General features: G+C 37.5%; 2 protein-coding genes across 4 annotated transcripts in view; one reads left to right on the forward strand and one right to left on the reverse strand.

Annotated features, from left to right (window-relative positions):
* On the reverse strand, positions 1–20,843 carry LOC107597065 (B-cell CLL/lymphoma 6 member B protein-like). Of its 3 annotated transcripts, XM_016287977.1 has the most exons (14): positions 20,589–20,843; positions 16,091–16,230; positions 14,400–14,479; positions 9,394–9,458; positions 8,902–9,124; positions 7,516–7,746; positions 5,293–5,439; positions 4,979–5,174; positions 4,348–4,571; positions 4,123–4,235; positions 3,897–4,037; positions 3,426–3,556; positions 3,055–3,192; positions 1–1,352 (listed from the first exon to the last, which is right to left on the reverse strand). In XM_016287977.1, the coding sequence occupies exons 5-14, from the start codon at positions 9,114–9,116 to the stop codon at positions 1,203–1,205; spliced, it is 1,686 nt and encodes a 561-aa protein (XP_016143463.1). In that variant the 5' UTR covers positions 9,117–9,124; positions 9,394–9,458; positions 14,400–14,479; positions 16,091–16,230; positions 20,589–20,843; the 3' UTR covers positions 1–1,202. The 3 variants fall into 3 exon arrangements, with proteins under 3 accessions (XP_016143463.1, XP_016143464.1, XP_016143465.1); XM_016287978.1 differs by lacking the exons at positions 14,400–14,479; positions 16,091–16,230; positions 20,589–20,843 and adding an exon at positions 10,026–10,129; XM_016287979.1 differs by lacking the exons at positions 7,516–7,746; positions 8,902–9,124; positions 9,394–9,458; ... (1 more) ...; positions 16,091–16,230; positions 20,589–20,843 and adding an exon at positions 6,169–6,396.
* The window catches only part of LOC107597082 (thyroid receptor-interacting protein 6-like), a 10,418-nt gene continuing 6,593 nt past the window's right edge, over positions 20,362–24,186 (forward strand). The window contains exons 1-4 of the mRNA XM_016287993.1: positions 20,362–20,526; positions 22,064–22,277; positions 23,408–23,565; positions 24,009–24,113. Coding sequence (XP_016143479.1) covers positions 22,073–22,277; positions 23,408–23,565; positions 24,009–24,113 — 468 coding nt within the window. The 5' untranslated portion in view covers positions 20,362–20,526; positions 22,064–22,072. The remainder of the gene's footprint in view (positions 20,527–22,063; positions 22,278–23,407; positions 23,566–24,008; positions 24,114–24,186) is intronic.

The raw sequence follows: 24,186 nt of genomic DNA on the forward strand, positions 1-24,186 counted from the left end.
TCTTTGTCCAGCAAAAGAGCGCAACATAGTATTGTTGATATGATCATCCTCATCATCAATCTTTACATGTATATTAGTTTGGCTAGTGTGAGTCCTCAACCTGCTTGGACTCTTAGCAACTATAATACACCATAAAAATCATGAAATGGTCTCTTAAACATAAGCATCATTAAGAAGATAACACACAGAGGCTAGTCATCTACAACTTTTCTTCTTGTTACTTAAATAGGCTCCAGGCCTTTTAAATTAGTACGTTAACATACTGAATAACTGGTAAATAAACAAGGTTATATTTGCGTTTTTCCATTCTGGCTGTTCTGTTATCTTCTTAAATAGGAAACAGAATATAGTACAAACACCAGAAAGCATCCATGAACAAATAAGAGCAATACTTTTGGGCAAAACAAACAAACAACACAAAACAAATAAATACAATTACATCATATTAATTTTTAAAAAATCATACAAATGTATCTTTTATCTGTTCTTTCTCAAACATGCTTAATTCCTTCTTTACACTTCCTTTCTACATCTGTCTTTCTTTCATAATCTTTCCGACTTTCTTGCAGAATTCCATATATCTAAACATTTTCACCTTCATTCAGCTCTTACAACTCAAATCTGAACTCCTAATAAACGCCTTCACACTCTGCCACAAACCATCTTTGTCATAACAGCAAACAAAAAAAACAAACAAACATTTAATTCCATATCTATTAAAGTATTTTCAAATCACATGCTTCGTTTTTACTGACTTAAGCCCTATTTGGATGATAGTTGTTTAGCACCTTATCATAATACTCTCACATTCCACAAGAGAAACAATTACCATCTGAATAGGCCCGTATATAGTTTTTAACAAGGATTTTCACAATTTTTCCTGGCAATATGACAACAAAATAACTGATTAAATAGCATGAGGAAAATAAAGTATGCAAAGCAAAATAAATAAACATATTCTAACAAATAATAAAGATAATAGTCAGCACATCTAGCGCAGGAGTACTGCATTCTTGGAAGACTGTATTCATTGGTACATTTATAGTCAAGCTGTCCTCGAATGCAGCACTCCACCTCTTTAAACTCTTTACAATACTGTTTTATAGATCCATCAATCTTCAGCCTAAATCTTCCGTTTAGATCGTGACCTATCCGCAGAGAGAGCATATAGCAACGGTGCCTGAGATGTTTCGATATGCCTCTTAGCAAGCTTGTAGCAGGGTGGGTCCAGGTTGGTACGGGTCTGCCAGAACCTTGTAGCGGATCTTGGTGTTGGTGATTGCGCCGTGTTTCTGTCTCAGGTGAAGCCTCAGCTGGCTCTTATGACGGAAGTGCAGGTGACATTTCTCACACTGGAAGAAAAGGTTAGAGCAGAGAGTGAGATTTCAACATCATTTTGCAGTATGGAGATATGTAGTTGTATATACAAGTGGGGAAAAAAAGTATTTAGTCAGCCACCAATTGTGCAAGTTCTCCCACTTAAAAAGATGAGAGAGGCCTGTAATTTTCATCATAGGTATACCTCAACTATGAGAGACAAAATGAGAAAAAAAATCCAGAAAATCACCTTGTAGGATTTTTAAAGAATTAATTGGGAAATTCCTCGGTAAAATAAGTATTTGGTCACCTACAAACAAGCAAGATTTCTGGCTCTCACAGACCTGTAACTTCTTCTTTAAGAGGCTCCTCTGTCCTCCACTCGTTACCTGTATTAATGGCATCTGTTTGAACTTGTTATCAGTATAAAAGACGCCTGTCCACAACCTCAAACAGTCACACTCCAAACTCCACCATGCCCAAGACCAAAGAGCTGTCAGAGGACACCAGAAACAAAATTGTAGACCTGCACCAGGCTGGGAAGACTGAATCTGCAATAGGCAAGCAGCTTGGTGTGAAGAAATCAACTGTGGGAGCAATTATTAGAAAATGGAAGACATACAAGACCACTGATAATCTCCCTCAATCTGGGGCTCCACGCAAGATCTCACCCCGTGGGGTCAAAATGATCACAAGAACTGTGAGCAAAAATCCCAGAACCACACGGGGGGACCTAGTGAATGACCTGCAGAGAGCTGGGACCAAAGTAACAAAGGCTACCATCAGTAACACACTGCGCCGCCAGGGACTCAAATCCTGCAGTGCCAGACGTGTCCCCCTGCTTAAGCCAGTACATGTCCAGGCCCGTCTGAAGTTTGCTAGAGAGCATTTGGATGATCCAGAAGAGGATTGGGAGAATGTCATATGGTCAGATGAAACCAAAATATAACTTTTTGGTAAAAACTCAACTTGTCGGGTTTGGAGGAGAAAGAATGCTGAGTTGCATCCAAAGAACACTATACCTACTGTGAAGCAGGGGGGTGGAAACATCATGCTTTGGGCTGTTTTTCTGCAAAGGGACCAGGACGACTGATCCGTGTAAACGAAAGAATGAATGGGGCCATGTATCGTGAGATTTTGAGTGAAAACCTCCTTCCATCAGCAAGGGCATTGAAGATGAAACGTGGCTGGGTCTTTCAGCATGACAATGATCCCAAACACACCGCCCGGGCAACGAAGGAGTGGCTTCGTAAGAAGCATTTCAAGGGCCTGGAGTGGCCTAGCCAGTCTCCAGATCTCAAACCCATACAAAATCTTTGGAGGGAGTTGAAAATCCGTGTGGCCCAGCGACAGCCCCAAAACATTACTGCTCTAGAGGAGATCTGCATGGAGGAATGGGCCAAAATACCAGCAACAGTGTGTGAAAACCTTGCGAAGACTTACAGAAAACGTTTGACCTCTGTCATTGCCAACAAAGGGGATATAACAAAGTATTGAGATGAAATTTTGTTATTGACCAAATACTTATTTTCCCCCATAATTTGCAAATAAATTCTTTAAAAATCCTACAAGGTGATTTTCTGGATTTTTTTTCTCATTTTGTCTCTCATAGTTGAGGCATACCTATGATGAAAATTACAGGCCTCTCTCATCTTTTTAAGTGGGAGAACTTGCACAATTGGTGGCTGACTAAATACTTTTTTGCCCCACTGTATACTGTACATATTTGTAACTGACGCTGTAAGGCTTCTCTCCAGTGTGGATGCGCAGGTGGCTCTTCAGCGTCTGCAGGTGGCGGAAACGTGTTCCGCAGGTGTTACATGGGTACGGCTTTTCCCCAGTGTGGATCAGAACATGGGCCCGCAGGTGAGCTACCTACAACACACATACACACATTTTACAAGAACATAATATTAGTTGAACACTTTTTATTGATCAACAAGATAGATAAAAAAGGAAAAAGACAATAAATCAACATTTATACATATGTATGTATGCATGTGTGTATAATTATATATATAAGAAACCCTCTGCACCTACATATACTTAAGAATATATCTGAAATGTTCGAAAATAAGAATGATACATGCGATTCTGTGCAGACGTACCTGGACAAATCTGGCCCCGCATGTGTCGCAGCGGTAGGGCTTTTCTCCAGAGTGGATGCGGGAATGAGTTTTTAAATTGGCAGGCCGGTTGAACTGTGCTCCACACACATTACAGCGGTAAGGCTTGTCTCCTGAGTCAGCGGGCACATAAAAGAGTGAAATGAATGAGAAAGAGGTCAGAACTAGTAATAATAAAATGTTATCATTTAGCTTTTACATTTATAATTACAATATCATTTATTTTAATTTTGTTATGATATAAAGAACCTTCTCAAAGTGCTTTACATAATAAAAACAAACAATAATGCAAACATATACATGAAACTATATTAAAAAGTCAAGATTTAAAGTAAGATTTAAAAATACTGACTGTGCCTCACAAATCGCAACTGGAAGTAGATTCCAGAACTTAATTTGTATATAAGAAGGTTACATAGTTCAGCCAACATTATCTGTTGAGTTGAGCCTCACCTGAGCGGGAAGATTTTGTGTTTATGGCTTGATTTCCAGAGTAACTGAGCTGTGTAGAGAGGTTCTCAAACTTGACTGGGTGTTGGCCCAGTAAATGACTCTGATTGACAATTTGGGTACAAATATAAGGACTGCAGATACCTTTTAAAAATGAAGAGGATAGGATCAGTCTGTGTGTTTTTGTAAGCACATATATTCATAGTAAAGCTAAGAGATGCTCACTCACCTTTATCCACACTGATCGAAAGGCGCAGGGGCTGCAAACAGCTGTCCACAACATGATGGGGACTAAAATATATTTTTTGCTGTGATGTGTTATATGGAAGAGACAAGGTTTTCCTAGAGGAAACAGAACAATGGTCAATACATTACATTCCTTGATAACGATATATTATTAAACAGTTACGTCAGAAGTCCTTTAATCAATTAAGTGAAAAGGGCCAAAACAAACCTATTATTCAGTCCTGGCTCCTCCCCTGTCCAAATGTTATTTGTTGTTTTAGATGAGACTTCCATCCTACCATTGTCAAAGGGGGCGTGGCTTTGTGTTTGCCGCTCCTCTTCAGGCCCCTCCTCCTTTATAGGTGTGGCACACAGAGGGTTGAGGACAATATACTTGTACTTCTTCCAGTTACAGGCCTTTGGGTCAGGAGTAGGCTTGGATTCAGACCGCTTCTGTATGGAAGAAATATTGGAATTAGTAAATAGTCATTTATTTAGATTATTTAGATTTATTTAGCATAAAGAAAAACAAATTCTGAAACTTTTAATGCAGTCTCTATGGATTGAAAGCAATATGCATAGATTGCTACACACTACCATTCTAGCAGTTCGGGGTTGGTAAGATGTTTTTTAAAGGTTTTTTTGAAAGTAGTCTCTTATGCTCAGCAAGGTTGCATTTATTTGATCAAAAACACAGGAAAAATGGTAATGCTGTGAAAACAGCATTACATTTTTTTTTTTTAATTAAAAAAATTTAATGGAAAAGCTACATTTTCAGCAACCATTAATCCAGTCTTTGTTGTCACATGATCCTTCAGAAATCATTACTGGCAACTTACTGGCCCCAAACTTTTGCACACCTTTAACTGGGGAGACAGACTGCAGCCACTGGACTCAGCAGGTGAGTTGGGCTGCCCGCTGGAATGGGAAGGACTGTCTGGGGATGGTGTGGATGCAGTTGCAGGTGAAGAATCCTCTAATTTTATGGTCTGAGACTTGGGGATAGCAATCAGGCAAGTTTCTGGATCTGGCGAGGCAAAGCTCTCACTTGGAACCCTGTAGATACAGTCAATGAATTGTATGCCTTTTTGATAACAATTTTTTGAGATAGGATACAGTCGTCAAATGCAATTCAAATACTTATTATTAGACCTTCCCTCCATAACCCTTTTACCTGGCTCGGTCTGGGATGGGATCTTCTGTCTCAGCGGTAGGCCTGGAGGGGGAGGAGAAGATAGTGGGATGAGCAGGTGGTGACCTTCCACCGAGGGGTTCTCTGGAGGCTGGCTCCAACAAAGAAGGACCCACAGAGATCCTTTCACTGCAGAGAAAAGAGAAAACTTTCAGTCTGTATCGAAAGAAGGAAAAACTGTTTTCAGAAGTTGGGTGTTCTGACAAATTTTATATTAAAGTACTAATATGTACCATTTAGGGCTACATAAAATGCAAAAATGTGCCTTTTAGCTTTTGTACCTTAGGATACTGCCTCTGTGACAGCTTTGTACCTTTTTTCTAAGAAATAACTTGGGAATGTTTTCTGGCAAGGTTCTCTCAAAGTTCTGAACAAACATTCTTCCAGTAACATTAATAGAACGTTTGTTCAGAATTATCTGGTCTTTAATAACGTTCTCAAAATGGTAGCAAATAAACATGTATTCATAGTGTATGGGTGTTTTACTGAAATATTTTAGTTGGACAGTTTTAAATGTTACAACTTAAGTTTCAGGCAGTTCAGAGATTGTTCAAAAAGCAACGTTTCCATCATGTTTGCAAAACGATTAAATGGAACATTCCCATAATGTTGCTTCTAACGTTCCCAAACATTTAAAAACATCCAGAGAACATTCTGAAAATCATTCTTACTTAATGCAAAACGTTCTTATAATAACACATTTTTGTTAGCTGAGTAACAAAATTTTGTTTCTGTGTCACATTGCTGCCTATTTGTATAAAGTTTGAGCTCTAATCAAATTTGTAGCATCTTTGGTGTCGCCAGAAATAGTTTCGACTGCAGTGTTCTTTCCTCCTCTGCTTTGGTCTTCATTCTCACCTGTGAATAAATGCTCGGCAGGTGTCAGCGACATGCTCCATCTGCAGATAGGTGGCAGCGGCGAGCACGCCAGATACTGTCCGGGGCGTGAGAGGGAGGCAAGAGGTGTACATGAAGTCCAGCAGCAGGGACACGCTGCCTGCGTCCATCCCCTCCGGCAGAGTGAGAGAAAACCCCCGCTCACCGCCAGCACCGGCCGCTCGACGAGAGAAGAGAGTGTAGAAGAAGCCACTGTGGAAAACACATGTTTATTAAATTGATAGTTCACCGAAATATGAAAATTTGATGTTGATCTGCTTACCCCCAGGGCATCCAAGATGTAGGTGACTTTGTTTCTTCAGTAGAACACGTATAATGATTTTTAACTTTAACCGTTGCAGTCTGTCAGTCGTATAACGCATGGCAATGGTAACAAAATCTATGAGAGTAAAAAAAACATGCACAGACAAATCCAAATTAAACCCTGCGGCTCGTAACGACACATTGATGTCCTAAGACACGAAACGATCGGTTTGTGCCAGAAACCGAACAGTATTTATATAATTTTTTACCTCTAATACACCACTATGTCCAATTGTCTTTGTGCGCGCGCACGGCTTCCGGTGCATGAGGTGTGTACGCGCTCTGGCGTAGTTTACGTTAATGGGTGTGTTGATATCCAGCCGAAGAGCAATCAAACATAACTTCAGGCGAGCAGGCTCAGAAGTTGGGAATACGTGGAAAGTCACCACTCCCGAATGAGTTCGCGCGAGAGAACGTAATCTTTTAGTTTTAAGTCGGTTTGAACAATCCGGATAAGCGTAAGTAAGTACCATTTTGATTAGCCGTCGTACCTACAATGACTGTGCACTGTGTAAACAATGAGTGACGTATACGCGCGAGAGATCACTTGCGTAAACTACGCCAGAGCGCGTACACACCTCACGCACCGGATGCCATGCGCGTGCTCAAAGACAGTTGGACATAGTGGTGTATTAGAGGTAAAATATGATATAAATACTGTTCGGTTTCTGGCACAAACAGGCAGTTCAGAGATTGTTCAAAAAGCAACGTTTCCATCATGTTTGCAAAACGATTAAATGGAACATTCCCATAATGTTGCTTCTAACGTTCCCAAACATTTAAAAACATCCAGAGAACATTCTGAAAATCATTCTTACTTAATGCAAAACGTTCTTATAATAACACATTTTTGTTAGCTGAGTAACAAAATTTTGTTTCTGTGTCACATTGCTGCCTATTTGTATAAAGTTTGAGCTCTAATCAAATTTGTAGCATCTTTGGTGTCGCCAGAAATAGTTTCGACTGCAGTGTTCTTTCCTCCTCTGCTTTGGTCTTCATTCTCACCTGTGAATAAATGCTCGGCAGGTGTCAGCGACATGCTCCATCTGCAGATAGGTGGCAGCGGCGAGCACGCCAGATACTGTCCGGGGCGTGAGAGGGAGGCAAGAGGTGTACATGAAGTCCAGCAGCAGGGACACGCTGCCTGCGTCCATCCCCTCCGGCAGAGTGAGAGAAAACCCCCGCTCACCGCCAGCACCGGCCGCTCGACGAGAGAAGAGAGTGTAGAAGAAGCCACTGTGGAAAACACATGTTTATTAAATTGATAGTTCACCGAAATATGAAAATTTGATGTTGATCTGCTTACCCCCAGGGCATCCAAGATGTAGGTGACTTTGTTTCTTCAGTAGAACACGTATAATGATTTTTAACTTTAACCGTTGCAGTCTGTCAGTCGTATAACGCATGGCAATGGTAACAAAATCTATGAGAGTAAAAAAAACATGCACAGACAAATCCAAATTAAACCCTGCGGCTTCACTTCGTGTCTTAGGACATCAATGTGTCATCACGAGCCGCAGGGTTTAATTTGGATTTGTCTGTGCATGTTTTTTTACTGTCATAGATTTTGTTACATTATACGACTGACAGATTGCAACGGCTGGAGTTAAAAATCATCATATGTGTTCTACTGAAGAAACAAAGTCACCTACATCTTGGATGCCCTGGGGGTGAGCAGATAAACATCAAATCTTCTTTTTTGGGTGAACTATCCCTTTAAGGTGCAAGAAAAGGTAACGAAACATGCACTGCAAAAAAAAAAAGAGTCTTATCTTACTTAGTAGGCATATTTTAGTCAAAATATAAAAAAAAATCTTAATTTTTTTGGGGTGTGGTATTTTGCTTAAAATAAGTAAAATACTCTTGTTAAGAATATTTTACTTAACCGACTGGCAGATAATTTTACTTATTTTAAGCAAAATGAACTTAATTTAAATTTTTTCCCCCTGGAAACAAGACTTAATATCTTAAGTAATTTTGCTTATAAATGCATCTTAATTTAAGATTTTTTTTATATTTTGACTATAGAAACAAGACAAAAATACTAAGTAAGATAAGCCTTTTTTGCAGTATGAATTAAAAATGTTATTAAAAAAACTTTGAATGTAGAAACAGAGAAAAATCTTAATAAGACAAACAAAGAAACAAAGTTTCAACCGACTACAATCTCTAAAAACAAAAAAATGCATCTTCTGTGATACAATACACTTGTGAGACAAAAGATGTGCCGCAGGCGGAATATGATCTCATGCAGGAGTGAGCTAATGTCTTCAGACAAAGACAAATCTTGGCACAAACAGGAAAACAGGCCGAGGGGGGCAGGAAAGAAGAAGTGAGGGAGGGTGGGAGAAAGTGAATGACTGTATATCATGGCACTCCCTGTTGACCAACCTGCATGCGATGAGCACGGCGCAGTGGGCGCGCAGCCTGGCAGTGCCCACAAGCAGTGTGGCATCTGTAAGGATGTCCCGATGCCGCAGTTCATTTAAGTTCAGCAACACATCGTTGGAGTGACGGGTGAACTCCTTAATGTAGCCTTTCACCTCCATCACATAGGCGGCTGCACTGTGCTCGGAGGAGCTTCGGTATCCCTCTTCCATTTGCATTAATCTTTCTGTTTGATAAAGGATATATAAATAAAATATGCACTGATATTTATAAATAATATTATAATTTTAATATGTATATTTAACAAAATATAAACCAAGACTTTTAAAGTCAACTAATATTTAAAAAATAATGTTTTAGTTTGTATATTTATCAAATGTTAAATATATAAACAAAATTTTGTATTAAGTTAATTAAATAACAATATAGTCTAGTCAAATTAATTATGGTCTTGTGAAGCTTTATCAGAAAATACGTTGACAAATAAAGCAATACCTGACAAGGATGATGAAATGAGATTCAAAAGTGTCTATTTGGGGAGGCCAGCTCCCTACTCGTACCTGCCATAAAAAAAAAAACATAAATCATTCTAACTCACATGCATCAAGTAAAACATCTTTAAAATGAAATGTCATTTTCTAATCATTGATACAACAACTTCACATCTGCAGGTGTCAGAAGCATTCTGCAAAACTAAAATATCATATACAATATAATTGTGATGAGTATTGCATTAGTCCAGTTAGTAGCGAAATGTCTAATGGGACAGTATAGCTTTATAAAAAATATTTTTCATAAAATCACTGAATTCTGCACCACCTTTTAGAAAATGCATTGTAAAAATTATAACAGTGGAAAAATGACAATGTTGTCATTCATTCATCACATTTTGTCTGCAAAGGGCCTCCTCCCATAAAAACGATGAAACCTCATTCATAGCACCTTTTTAGCCGAGTAAGGATCCATCAAAGACAGATTTTGCATGTGGTTTGAGCATAAAAATAAAAAAGCATCACATTTTTGAAGAACTAAATGCAAATGGGAATTCGTTTGCTAAAAATAAAACTATTTGACTGCAAGAAAACATCTCTAAAAATGCACAAAAAAGATTTATTTGGAAAACTCACCCCGACCAGCAGGGACGAGAACACACGAGAACGCCCTGTTCTTACAGCTCCTCTCCTCTGATCTCAGCTGCACACACACGCTCTAACCTCCCTCACTCACTCAAACGTGTCTCTGAAAAACTGACCAGTCTGACCTAGGAGAGAGTATCCTTTATAACACTGTGCAGGAAGTCTCATTCAGTCAGGGTGTTTATTTCCTGTGTTATAGAAGCTGCCTTTTCACACTGCTCCTGGGTCAGTTTTGTGGCGTTTCATATAATGACTGAGGTCCGGATCTAGATGGTCTCTGATCAGGGGAAAAAAAACATGACGCCGAATCCCCCTATGCTGCCCACGCGCTGGAAGCTCAGCGGGAAAAGGCTCCAGGCCCCCGTGTGTCAGTATTTATAGTTGTGTATTAGAGCTCTTTTGTGTTTAATGATGACAGGGAAGTGGGTAGAGTGCTTTTTGATGCATGTTGCGTGTGTTTTGCAAATGTCTGTTTGAAAGTGAAGAATTCAGGGAATGTAGGTTTGTGTGTTCGAGTGTGTAGGGTGTGTTGGCCTGCGTGGGCTTATGAGCATTGTCAATGGGTCAGATGTCCTGTTAACTCTGTCCAGGAGTTCAGCTAACCAAAGCAAACGTGCACGACCCAGTCTCAGAGGAAGTTTGTGCAAATACATCAACTTTGTCACGAGAATTCTTCTGACCAGCTTTTGTGGAGTGAGAGCAATGACAAGGCAAAATACGATTGGGTAGAACTGTGCTGCAGAATGCATTTTTAAATGAATCTGGCCAACTTAAAACCATAGTCACAGCTAAATTTATAACGTGGAATGTGAAATATTAAAATATCAAAAAATTCCTGTGATAGCAAAGTTAGATTTTCAGCATAGTCTTCAATGTCACATGATCCTTGAAATCATTCTAATATGTAATAGTTGCTGCTCAAATCACAGTCGAAAACTGTTAATGCTTAATATTTTTTGTGGAAGTGGTGATTTTGCTTCATCAAGATTCTTTGATTAATAGGACGTTCAAAGAAACAGCATTTATTTCAACAATTTTGTACAAATGTAAATGGCTTTACTGACACTTTCGATCAATTGAATGCATCCTTGCTAAATTAAAGTATTATTTCTGAATATCAGGAGTCTAAAAATATAATAATATCAGAAAAAAAACTTTATTATCATTCTTTTTTTTTTTCAACATTCAACTTAAAGTAATTAATTACAGGGGTAATGACAAAATAATAAATTAATTTATTTATATATGTGACCCTGGACCACAAAACCAGTCTTAAGTCGCTGGGGTATATTTGTAGCAATAGCCCAAAAATAATGTATGGGCCAAAATTATCGATTTTTCTTTTATGCCAAAAATCATTAGGATATTAAGTAAAGATCATGTTCCATGAAGATATTTAGTAAATTTAGATACCTACTGTAAATATATCAAAACCTAATTTTTGATTAGTATATGCATTGCTAAGAACTTCATTTGGACAACTTTAAAGGTGATTTTCTCAGTATTTTGATTGTTTTGCCCCCTCAGATTCCATATTTTCAAATAATTGTATCTCAGCCAAATATTGTCCTATCCTAACAAACCATACATCAACGGAAAACTTATTTCTTTAGCTTATCAGCTTTCAGATGATGTATAAATCTAAAATTTGAAAAATTGACCCTTATGACTGGTTTTGTGGTCCAGGGTCACATATCAACTATATCCAACAAAATTCCAACTTTTTAGTTGTAATTTTTTAACAGCTTTTTATGTTTCCAATAATCTACATTCGTGGATAAAATGCTTAGCCAAAAAAATGAATATTAATCAAAATGTATGTATATAAGATTTCCATCTCCATGACTGTGTGGCGCAAACTTTGCACCAAAGTCTAAACTTAACTCAACTTAATCAACTCCAATACGCTGAGGATACATTAGTAATCTAAGTAGGCCATCTGAAATGAGTCTGGAAAGTTAACTTCCTAAAAGTAATTTAGAATGGACTGATTGAACCAGGTTGCACAGTAAACATGGCCTAAACAAAGGGCACGACCTTAGTTCAGACCAAAGATAAGCAACTCAGCGAATGCAGCCAGGTCAGCAGGTACGGCCAAATTAGGCCTCACCTGCCTCTCTCAAGGGTTGCCAGAAACCTCTGTCTGGCTTCCTGTGACAGGAGAGTGTGTGTGTGCTTCTGGAAGCTTGTTATGGGCAATGAGTGGAAGGAAATAGGAGAATTTAAAAAAAAGTGTTATGGGTGATATCCCTCTCTCACGACTGAAAAACAACTGAGCGACACCTAGAGAAATGCAGCCTGCAGATGTGCAGGAACTATGGAACACCCCCTCCGGGCTTCCTGTGAGACACACACAATCACACACACACACACACACACAGAGCTAGAGACGGGGATGAAACGCCTGCGCAGGACATCCGTCAATAAAGCAGGCAGGAGAATGAGACAGGGGATATGGGGGCCCGTGTAGGTCTCCAATAGCTCAAAAACAAGCGGAAAGTTACCTCACCTTCTTAACTCACGGTTCATGGAGAGTTTGGAGGGAAAACTTACCAATGGGCATAAAGACCCAGACAATTAAGTCTATATGAAATTTTGCTCTTTAATATGGTTCAGGTTCCTTCACTTCATTTTTTTTTCATGCACAAGGCAATGATTGCTTTAACTTGCATGGCTATTGGCCAGTATTAGGCTATAGATGTTTTTAGTTGATTGCTATCAGCTGATATTTAATTGAGCATAGCCATTTACACTTTTAGATTACCTTTGAGATCATTGTATGCACAAAAAAGAAAAAATAGAACACTGAAGACTGGAGTAATAGATGCTCAAAATTATTATAAATATAACAATTATTTTAAATTGTAATAAAATTTCACAATATTACTGTTTTTACTTTTTCTCTTGGTGACCCATTAAGAAAAACTTTAAAATGTACAAAACTTAATACAGCTAAATTTTGTTCAGGTTTCAGTTCACTTTTTCATTATCCACCAGGCAAAGTTGCTTAAAATTGCATATACAGTATTAGTATGGCCAGAGACTTTTTAGTTAATCATTTCTTACATGTTGATTGCCTAGCCATCATCGTACGTTTATATTTAGAAACACTAATAATTGTAATAACACTGTTAAATGTAATCTTTAACATATCTCAAAACAAATATCCATTTTCCACAATGGACATTATAATGCTGTGATGCCTAAATCCACTTGCAGCATTGAAAACGACTGATTTAAAACACTACAAATGAGCCATATGCTGATAGATAATGGCTCGTGAATGAATGAGCACAACCCTGTCAAACAATCAGATCATTGTATTAAAATAAAGAGAAATATTTTGATGTTACGTGTGAAGTATAGTATTTTAGTTGGCTATAATATACTGGTCATGTTTAGCATCTATGATACTGTTCAGAACATTTTTAATATGCAATGTACTTTAAATTAGGACTAAATCAATTCAAAATGAAAACAACTAAAACCAAATACATGCAAATGATTTGAAATTTCTCAAATTTCAGTCAGTTTCTTATATTAAAGGGAAATGCATCAACATTCTCCTTTACATCAAGTAAAAATCCCAACCATCATAAAACAGCAAATAAGTGTTGAGCTTTGAGAAGTTATTATGCAGTTAACAAATTCGTCCTTTGTATGTGTTGCATGTAACATGCACCGTGTTTGTTAATGCGAGTCGGAAATATCTTTTAGGTGTTGAGTGCGTGTGTGTGTCCTTGTGTTCCTATTTGTTTTGATGCTGACTGGATCAATTGTGTCTTTGGTGCGAGGGAAAAAGAGAGAGAGAAAAAACAACAGAAGAAAAAAACAGAGAGGGAGATGTGGGTCTAGGCGACTTCCAGGCATTGTGCGAGCTACGGAAGAGAGGGGGAGGCTGAGGAAAAGTGAGACCATTACTAAACGAGCTCGGCCAATTAACGGAAACCATACAGTCTGTCAGACTGGCAGCAGCAGCGTTATATAGATCAGATCCTCAGAGCTGTATGCCTCAGCTAGTGTCCAGAGTGGGCTGGAAGTGCTGCATTGTGATTCTCAGAGCTGCTGGGACTCTCTAATGAGTTTTTATGTAGCTGCAGCCTAGTTGAGTCACTGTTTCTGCTTTCTAAAAAGTATGAATCGCGGAATCAAAAGGTGGAATAATGTTGTTCTGACAAATATACACTGAAGATTAACATTTTTAAATGGAGTTCACCCAATAATGAATGACTTTCTTTCACAAAAGATGATATTTTGAAAAACATCTTGCTTTTTTGCTTACAAAGTGCAAGTCAGTGGGGTCCATACCATATGATATACAAATTAACTGTATTTATAAGGTGCAGAAACAATGAGTGTACTTACAAATAAACTGCCTCTTCCTGTTGAAGCTGAGAGATTTTGACATCCGGTGTGGAGTATGGATGAAGGGGGTTGTTTGTCCTCTTGAGGAAGGTGGAAGGAGGTGGGGACATGGACAAAGATAGACAATGAAAATAAAAATTAGGATGTACTGAAACGGATGACAGGTTGAGACATATGCAAAAGAAAATTCACATGCATGCACATTACGGTTCAAAAGTTTTGGGTCAGTAAGATTTTTAATGTTTTCTGAACGAAGTCTCTTATGCTCACCAAGGCTGCATTTATATGATCAAAAATACAGTAAAAAGCAGTAATACTGTGAAATAATATTACAATTTAAATTAGTCATTTTCTATTTGAATATATTTTAAAACGTAATTTATTTCTTGAGCATCATTACTCCAGTCTTCAATGTCACATGATTCTTCAGAAATCATTCTAATATGCTGATTTGGTGCTCAAGAAACATTTATTTTTATTATCATTGTTGAAAACAGTTGTGCTGCTTAATATTTTTGTAGAAAACATGAAACATGATGAAATGTCTTATATTATGATGTCTTCATTTCTTATTAAAAATAATGAATGTCTTCATTAAAAAATAATAAACCTTATATGAGCCAGAAATTATTAACATTCCAAACTCCAGAAATTTTGACATAGGTGCTCCCTGTATAGAGAAAAATGTTTCTCTCAAAATGCTGTGCCAGGATCATTAGATGAGCAGCCAAGTAATCAAGATGTTTTGCTGAATTGTCTGCAGCTAAAAATGTGTAAGGCTATTCATAGAACTTAATGCAACATTAACAATTATCAGCAGAACATCTAAGAAAAATTCCCACAATCAACAATACCCTATTCATATCGCTGTCAGCAAGTATTTTTGCAGCAAGTATTTGTGAAGAAAACTATGCCAAGAGCAAACTTTTGTAGTATTATGTCTTTAGAGAATTTTACTAAAATTAATAAGAAATAGTGTGTTACATGAAGTCGTCACAGTTTTTTATTCCTATTCAAAAGTACACAGAAATTAGTTAATAATGTGATACAGAAGTATACATTGCCAAAAAGAATTATATAAAAATGCCTAATCAACTTTCCCCAAATAGTTAGTTTCTAATGGGAGTCTCAAACCCATTTCATTGTAGGAAGAACACTGATCACTCTCTTTGCTGCTCTTCATAAAGAGATGTCTGGTATTTATAGAAGAAGTGTGAATGAATGGGCTTCATGTGAGCAGTCTAAAATAATATTAATTGATTCTTTTAACTCTGGGTACACTCTCAGAAAAAAAGGTACAAAAGCTGTCACTGGGGCAGTACCTTTTCAAAAGGTACACTTTTGTACCTTTTAGGTACTAATATGTACCTTTAAGGTACCAGTATGGACTGTTTAGGTACAAAGGTGTGCCTTTTGAAAAGGTACTGCCCCAGTGACAGATTTTGTACCTTTTATTCTGAGAGTGTACCCAGAGTTAAAAGAATCAATTAATATTATTTTAGACTGCTCACATGAAGCCCATTCATTCAAACTTCTTCTATAAATACCAGACATCTCTTTATGAAGAGCAGCAAAGAGAGTGACCAACCTGATCAACAACTATGGGAGATACCTTGAATGTATGGTCAGAATTTAATGGTCAGCTCTATTGTTAGAGTGTGAATTTTCTAGAAAGCAACTTTGCAGCCTACCTCTCTGTGGTGGTACCAGCAGGTGCCGGCAGTCATCAGCAATCAGAGAGATGAGTGGGAGGAGGTGAGTGTTATGAATTGTCTGTGGGTGTCTGATCCTGATCTTGTCTTGGTAGTAAGTAACCTTGGCAACAGAAAACCTGAAGGAGAAAGAGGAGAGGAGAGACTGATACTGGTTCAGATCAGCCATTTCCTCTCAAGAGCCCTTGAGCTTAGTCTGATGGTCACGTAGCGTTTCAGAGAGCCAGATGCTGGAGAGTGTTTCACATGTTGGCCTGGAGGTGAGAGGGCAGATATTATCTAGGCAGGATGTTAAAGTGGAGCACAGAGTGTAAGTATCATTAAAAATCAAGTTGTAATAATAAATTAAATAACAATTAATACATTAAATTAAAGTATCACACAGGAGGTTGGTTCTGTTAACGTAAATGATTAAAATTGAATTCAAAAATTAAATGGTAACATTTCTATACATTGTTTATTATATCTATGGGTATATTTATTAATTATATTTTATATTTATTATTGTTTATTTATAATTATTGTGTTATAATTTCTATTTTATATTACATAATATTTCTTATTTAATTTAGTTACATTTCTACATTGTTGTAGCAATGTAGCAAAATCAGTTTAAAAAATGAAATAAAAATGTATATACAGTACATGTACTATTTTGTGAATTAAGTGTTCTGTGATCAATAAATGGCTTATGTTTAAAGGAAGGTTTTTTTTGTCGGCATTGAAAATCCACTAGAGACAAACTATATACATTTTCCATATATCCAAACACAAGTAGCATTAGAATTGGGAGAATTAAATAATACATATGCATGCTGTTATTCATACAGATAACAGTTTCGGTTATTAATCAGTTGCTTTAGCATTGGCTGATTTAATCAACTCCAGGGGTTAAATAATAGATTAATCTATCAAAGTTCAACTGAAGACAGCTCAAAATTCCGTTTCATTTTGAGAACAAGTGATATGCCCAGGATCAAGTTGCCCTAGGTGATAAATAAATCCCTCTTTCTCTCTCCCTTTACTAGGACTGCCACCATATGTCATTCCAATATGGGACACACACAGCTGGTATCCCAAAATATGCTCCACAACACCCTGACATCTATGGCAAGCCAATTTAACATGTATTCCTTTAAACTAGCATTTATCTCTAAATTATTAATAAGTAAAACCATAGTGACCTTTTCAGTTTCAATAGTACTATTACTATTAAAAATTGATATTATAGTTTACCAAATCCGACTATCAAATTATCAAAATTTGAATTTAAAAAAATTCTATTTAATCTATCAAAATCTATCAAATTAATCACAAGTATTTATTCATTACTTACTAGTATTTAATCATTTGCTATAAGTCTCTATTCCAATAGTGACAAATAACTATTCAAAAAATATTGCAAATATTTGTCAAAAAGTCATTCAGATGTCAATTATTCACTTCCAACTATTAGGCCTATATTACAGTTCTTGCTGGTAACTATTCCAGTTTTACATTTTAGTAGGTATTAAAACTTATTTATGAGACACTAGCATCGATCCCATATGTGATTCAAATAAAACTTTCATATGTAATATTTAATGACCAATCACAATGGCAGCAAATATAATACATATCTATTTAAATAATTTACTAATTTTAAATAGCCATTTTAAAGTTGAATTAAAAATCTTACAAGTAGCCTATGATTAAAATTTTACTAGTAGCAATTTGAATACACAGCATTTATTAAATAAGTGCATATTTAATTTGTACTAGGAAAACATACGTAACTTTATGAAGTAACTACAGAAAAATAAATAGTTAAATGAAAATATATTCTATTCGCTATTGAATTTTTTAATAGCAATTTAAAAATACTGTACTGTACCACAGGGCCGGACTGGGACGCAATTTCAGGCTGGGAAATCTCACACTCATCCAGGCCACACAGAAAAAGAGGGGCCAAAATTGTACCTTTTGGGGTACAACAGCTCGACACTGTAGTAGTACTCTTAAAAGGACATCTTTGTACCTTTTTTACCTCTAATAGGAACATATTAGTGCCTTAGAGTAGTAATTCGTACCCTTAAGGTACTAATTTGTAGGCCTACCTATTAGGGGTAAAAAAATTAACAAATATGTCCTTTGACGGGTACTGCTCCAGTGACAAGCTGTTGTACTGAAAAAGGTGCGATTTTGGCCCTTTTTTTCTGTATATAGCCTATACATCCACAACAATTTCTGAAACCACAGACAACCCTATTATTTGTATGACCATCACATAAAAAGTTCTAAATCCTTAGTCTGGGGCCGTGGAAAATAATAAAAGGTTCTCTCTTGCACTGCACCTTCAATTCCCTTTCCCATGTCTTCATTTGCCCCAATAGGGCCTTTCGCACCGCAGGAACCTTTTCATAGTACCAGAACTAATTGTGGAACTACTCACTTTTTGGTGTTTTCGCACCGCCGGAACTGGGTGCTTTTTTAGTACCGGACTGCCTTTTTCGAGAACCAAAATATTTAAAACAGTTGAGTACATCAGCATTTTTTTATGAATAGAAACATCCAAAGATCAGCATTTATCTGAAATAAAAAGCTTTTGTAACATTATACATGCACTATACCAAAAGCTTGGAGTCAGTATAATTTTTTTTTGGGGGTATTGGTGATTTAAAAAAATAGTTTTTGCCTATGCATGTTCATTCATGTCTTTTTATTTATTTTTTAAGAAATTGAGTCCCGATGTCCTCTACCAAGGATGTAGCATAACTTATGAAGTATACATTTTTTTATTCATATTTTTTTTAATGCTCTAAATAATGTAATGACATCAAAAAATAAAAACATTTTCCTGCCGGGTCTTAAGAGGTTAAGAGCTTACGTGTTCACACGTAATGTAAAGACTGTTTAATTCATACTGGAAGCCGGAGGGCGCTCTTGCACAGAAACTCCACATATCCATAGCAGAAGAAATACTACTGACCATGCTCCAGGAAGGTATCCAGTTATCGCTGAATAAAACTGATGAAACTTGAGGAAAATAAACATAGGACTGCACAAAATATATGGTTTATCTGTGTTCTTCAATCTTGGGTATTTTTATAAGGAAAGTATATTTATAATGCAATATTAATCGACATGGCCTTTATCACTGTATATAATACTATCATTCTGTAATATGAAACCACGGCTGGTCACAAAAAGAAGTATTTCAAACACTCGACTATGTTATTAAGTTAATTTGGAGAAAAAGCATGTCAATAAATTATATCTTTGTTGGACAACAGTTTTGTAAACAGGCTCATCCACATGCAAAACTGTATCGCACACGTGCTACCTTAGTACATTTATTCAGACCGATTTTTTGTGCACTGTACAGCCCTAACCAAACCAGTTACAGCTCGAGCTCCTCATTTAGCGATATAGGCTACTCCTCCTCAATTTCACGTCCGCTTTCCGTGATGTCGCTCCGCACTGTCGCACACAGAAATATGTCAAAAACTAGACTTATCGTTATTATCGCAGGAAGACTAATTCTTATCGTGGGGAGAATTTTTACCGGTATATCGCAAACGATAAGATATCGCCCATCCCTAGCTGCCAGTCAAGACTAACCGATTTATGATTTATTATCGATTTATTATCGAATGGAAAAATTGGAAATTATCACTTTGGTACATTGAGAAAGCATAAATATAAAATATTAATAATAATAATAATAACTAAAAAAAACAACAACAAAAACAGGGCAGCGGGCCAAATCAGCCTCCAGGCCACCGGGAATTCTCCCTGTGCTCCCGATGGCCAGTCCGGGCCTGCTGTAACGTAAAAATATCAGTTAGTGTAAAGGATAAATGTTAAATCAGCTTGCCACGTGACGTCATGCGTTTGGATCGCTCCACACAGGCCTCTGTCAGCCGCTGCTGGATCCTCCAGGAAAAGTAGGCTACTAAAATGAAACCGACAGAGAACTAAAAAAAGTACTTCAGTAGTGTATTAGGTTAGCCACAAACCTAAAGCGAACAGAGCTTGCTGATAGTGTTTACTTAAGCGTGTGAGTGTTAGAAGAAAAAATCTCGGTTAAATCAGCCGAGGCGGCTTGCAGTATTCGCATCATCTGATAAACAATGTAAACTGGATGTTATGTTGCTCACCGATAAAGTAAACTATATGGGCGACTCGTTGATGTTTTCTTTAATGAGAGTTTATTTATAATTTTTAACAGTTTCATTAATATATACTACTTTGTGGTAAGTGCACGGTGCGTCTGACATAGCATCGACTGAACTTTACAATTGAAACACAGATATACCAGACGCAAGGACGCAGCGCGCTGGTTCATTTCATGAGCTGATTTCATTTTGCAGATGAAAACGAGGCGAGGCGAAGCAGATGCTCGGTAGACTGGGAGTCTGCAGCGTTTTCAAGAGGTACGGGAAATCGTTAATGTCCTATTGTTTCAATATCCCAATAAACACAGGACACACGTTACCATAGATGCGTTGTTGTTATCCTAAACTCCCATGAGCGTGTCGTTCATACGCGGCAGTGTCGCGCTTTTGCCAGTCGATGTAACTTTGCGATGTTACATTGTCTACTGCAGCCGAGAGCTGCAGTAACACTAGCCTATATGTCGCAGATGAATGGGTTTTATAAGATAAACGCATTCTCGTACGGGTGATTCATCGGCCTAACAATCCCCGGCTTTGAGTAGGAGTTTTCACGGATTGCAGTGCAATCCAAGGCGGTGAGGTTGGACATTTCTCTGGTTGCAAACTTGCACGTGTTTGAATGTAGTTCAGTGCAGTGATCAGAGTAAAAGTCACAGGTGAAAAATCAATTTTAAGATGCTATTTTGTTACATGATAGCTAGTCATTATCTGATCCAAGACCAGCAACAAACAAACCAGCAACTAGGTGGTTATATTAAGGTTGTCATGGGGGGCATGATAACTGATCAGCTGGCTAATGACCAGCTACTGTCTTAAAGGGGTCATATGATGCAATTTCAAGTTGTCCTTTCTCTTTGGAGTGTTACAAGCTGATTGTGCATAGATAAGATCCCTGAAGTTGCAAAGACTAAAGTCTCAAAACCAAAGAGATATTCTTTATCAAAGTTAAGACTCTGCCACGCCCCCCTAAAACGGCTCGTTCTAACACGCCCCCACATATCTACCTCACTATGTGGAAATATTAGCATAATGCGCCCAAATGTGCACGCAAAGAAAGAAGGCGTGGTTTCAGTAACCGCAGTTAGTGTTGAAGCAGCATGTCAGGGAGACGCTGTGTGTTTCTAACAGTTTCAAAGGACGTGTTTGTGTTTTAATATTTAAGATTAGAGCCTTTCTTATTGTGTTTACAGCATTTGTTGGCCTCTTATGTTGTTGTGAGGTTTATTTGCTGTGTTTTCATAAGCTTATAATAACAAACACTCCTCAGCACTTGGATACACAGGACATTGTCCAGCGGACACCAGATGGCTCAAATGAGAAGTTGATCATTACACAACATTTCCTATATTATTTTCATGGACAGACTCTGTAGATAAAGGATTGTGGATTAAGTGTTGGGGACAATGGCTATTGTACCAGTGGGAGACTTGAGAGAAGAGCGAATGCATTGCGAGTGCTGTGCACCTGTGGGAATTATATGTATGTGCGAGAGAGAAATGCAATTCAACTAAGGAACACTGGAATTCCCCTTTCGGCTGAGAATGGTTGCCTTTTCCTGCTTTTTAACTTAGCACCTATTGTTATCTTGGAAACCCTGCATTGCCAGTGGAAACACCACAACCTGTTTTGTATAGTTAGAGTTATTGCATTTTTACCAGCTTGGACAGCACTGCTTAGGGCCTTAACTCTTAAGTTTGTGGTCACGTGTTCAGAATGCGCATGTAAAATAAAACGCTTAGAAATTAGAAAAGTTACACAACAGTGACATCACACTTATTCTGTGCTGTCCTTGTAGAAGCCTGGTATGTCAGGCCCCAACTGGCTGCCTCCAGGAGCCCTCGGTAGCACAGATAGAGCAACAACACCAATGTCACACTCTGGCCCCGCTCTCTACAGACCTCCCAAGAAAGGTCTGCCCGACCAGAGACCCAAATATAACATGTATGACCAGAATGGTGGAACGGGAGGAAATGGTATGCCTATAAGATATATGGCTACTGGACCTTCAGGTAAGAGCCCTGTAACCATAAAATTTAAGCCTTTCAGTGCATGTTTATGCATCATGCTTTGAGAAAATTGTTTTATTCTGTTGATACCTGCGAAAAGGATTTTGCTGAAGATTATCCAATAGTTTAGAATTAAATATCTTAGTTATATTACACCAGCCTGCATCATATTTGCTGAATGAAATCCAATTCTTGATTCTTACCAATTTTGAGATGCTGATTCCAAAAACTGTGGCTGTTTTGCTCAAGCATGTCACACTTTCTCACAAAACAACTATTCAACTACTACTTGTATGGTGAAGAAGTCTTGCATTATCGCTTAATCGCCAAAAAAAAAAAATGCCACAAAGACATAATTCCTAACTTCCTGTGAGCCAGGTTACAATTTGTTCAATTCTCAGCCTGTTTTCACATGTACCATGATTCTGAAGACATTAGTTTATGCCTAATCCTGATTTCAAGGTTAGAATTATGGCCAGTGACAGAAGAAAGTGCAGACATGACCCAGATGTTTTCTTCTACCTCTGTGCATGCTTCACTACATCCAAACAGAGATAGAAAATTACTGATTTTGTGGGAGGGTAAAAAAGCTTAATTTGGTTTTGACATTAAATGTATTTTGCAGATTGTTAGTTTAGTATTAAATACTTAAATAATGTTGAATACTTCTTTTTGGCTGCTTTGAAACAATCTGAAAAATCTCCATTTTGAAAAAAAAAAAACTGTAAGTGATGGTACATTTTATTGATATTTTTGGACACCGCATTATCAAAATAGGAAATATTACTCCTCCTTTACAAACCAGCAGAATTTGTTTCAAGATGCAGGGCTGTGTTATTAAATATCATATTAATATCGTATTTGGTTTATATTTTACAATGAAATAACTGAACTGTAGAATCTGGCATTGCATAAATAAACAAACATATGCATTATGCCTTTCCCAAATGGTCCAGTATGTGACATGATTCTTGTTTAACATTTAAAATGGTCAACCTCACAAACACAGTTAATATTTTATATGAACCTCATTATATTCTCTGTTTCATTGAATTTAAACTTAAAGAATGTAATGCTGGAATACTATTTGACAGTTTGTGCTTCGTCATCTGAACTGATGTTTATGTGCTCAGGTGGACCCATGAATCACCAGCATCAAGATGATCGCTCAGGGTCTACTACCTACAACCCCTTGACTCCCCAGTTAAGAGACCGATACTATGCTCCAGGCCAGGGGCCCAAAGAAGACCACCACACATGGAACCCCCGCATGGCCAGCCATGAAGTTCACGTCAGTGACATCCACATGTTCATTTATAATTATCATTTCTCTGCAGGACTGTGTTGCTCAAAACTGGATTGAAAGATGATTCAGTTAGTTCATTATTCCTTAAATGTGCCTAAGGAAAAGGGAAAAAAGGATAGTCTTACCAAAAATGAAAGTCTGTCATCATTTACTTGCCCTCATGTCCTTCCAAACCTGTATGGCTTACTTTCTTCTGCAGAACACAAAAGAAGATACTTTAAAGAATGTTGGTAACCATTCAGTTCTCTTTGGCTTCTAATATACTGTTTGTCCATATAATGGAATTCACTGGGAAGCATAAAGGTTTGGAATGATGTGAGGATGTTTAAATGATGACAGAATTTTCATTTTGGTTGACCTATCCCTTTAAATCTGTATACGTGAATGTATCTTAATGTGAGTTGTTTTTGTGGCTGTCGTTTGCTCAGAATCGGGGATCAGAGAAGCACATCTCTGCTATTGATGCAGAGATAGACTCTCTTACATGCATGCTGGCTGACCTGGACAGTCACCCTCAGAGCACAAGCACACAGGTACAACACACCAATACTGCTTTATACAAGTGCCAGGACAATACAAAGTTCTTTCCGTTCCTGCACTTAAATC

Source organism: Sinocyclocheilus grahami, unplaced genomic scaffold (assembly GCF_001515645.1).
Source record: "Sinocyclocheilus grahami isolate Dianchi unplaced genomic scaffold, SAMN03320097.WGS_v1.1 scaffold227.1, whole genome shotgun sequence".
NCBI classification, from domain to species: domain Eukaryota; kingdom Metazoa; phylum Chordata; class Actinopteri; order Cypriniformes; family Cyprinidae; genus Sinocyclocheilus; species Sinocyclocheilus grahami.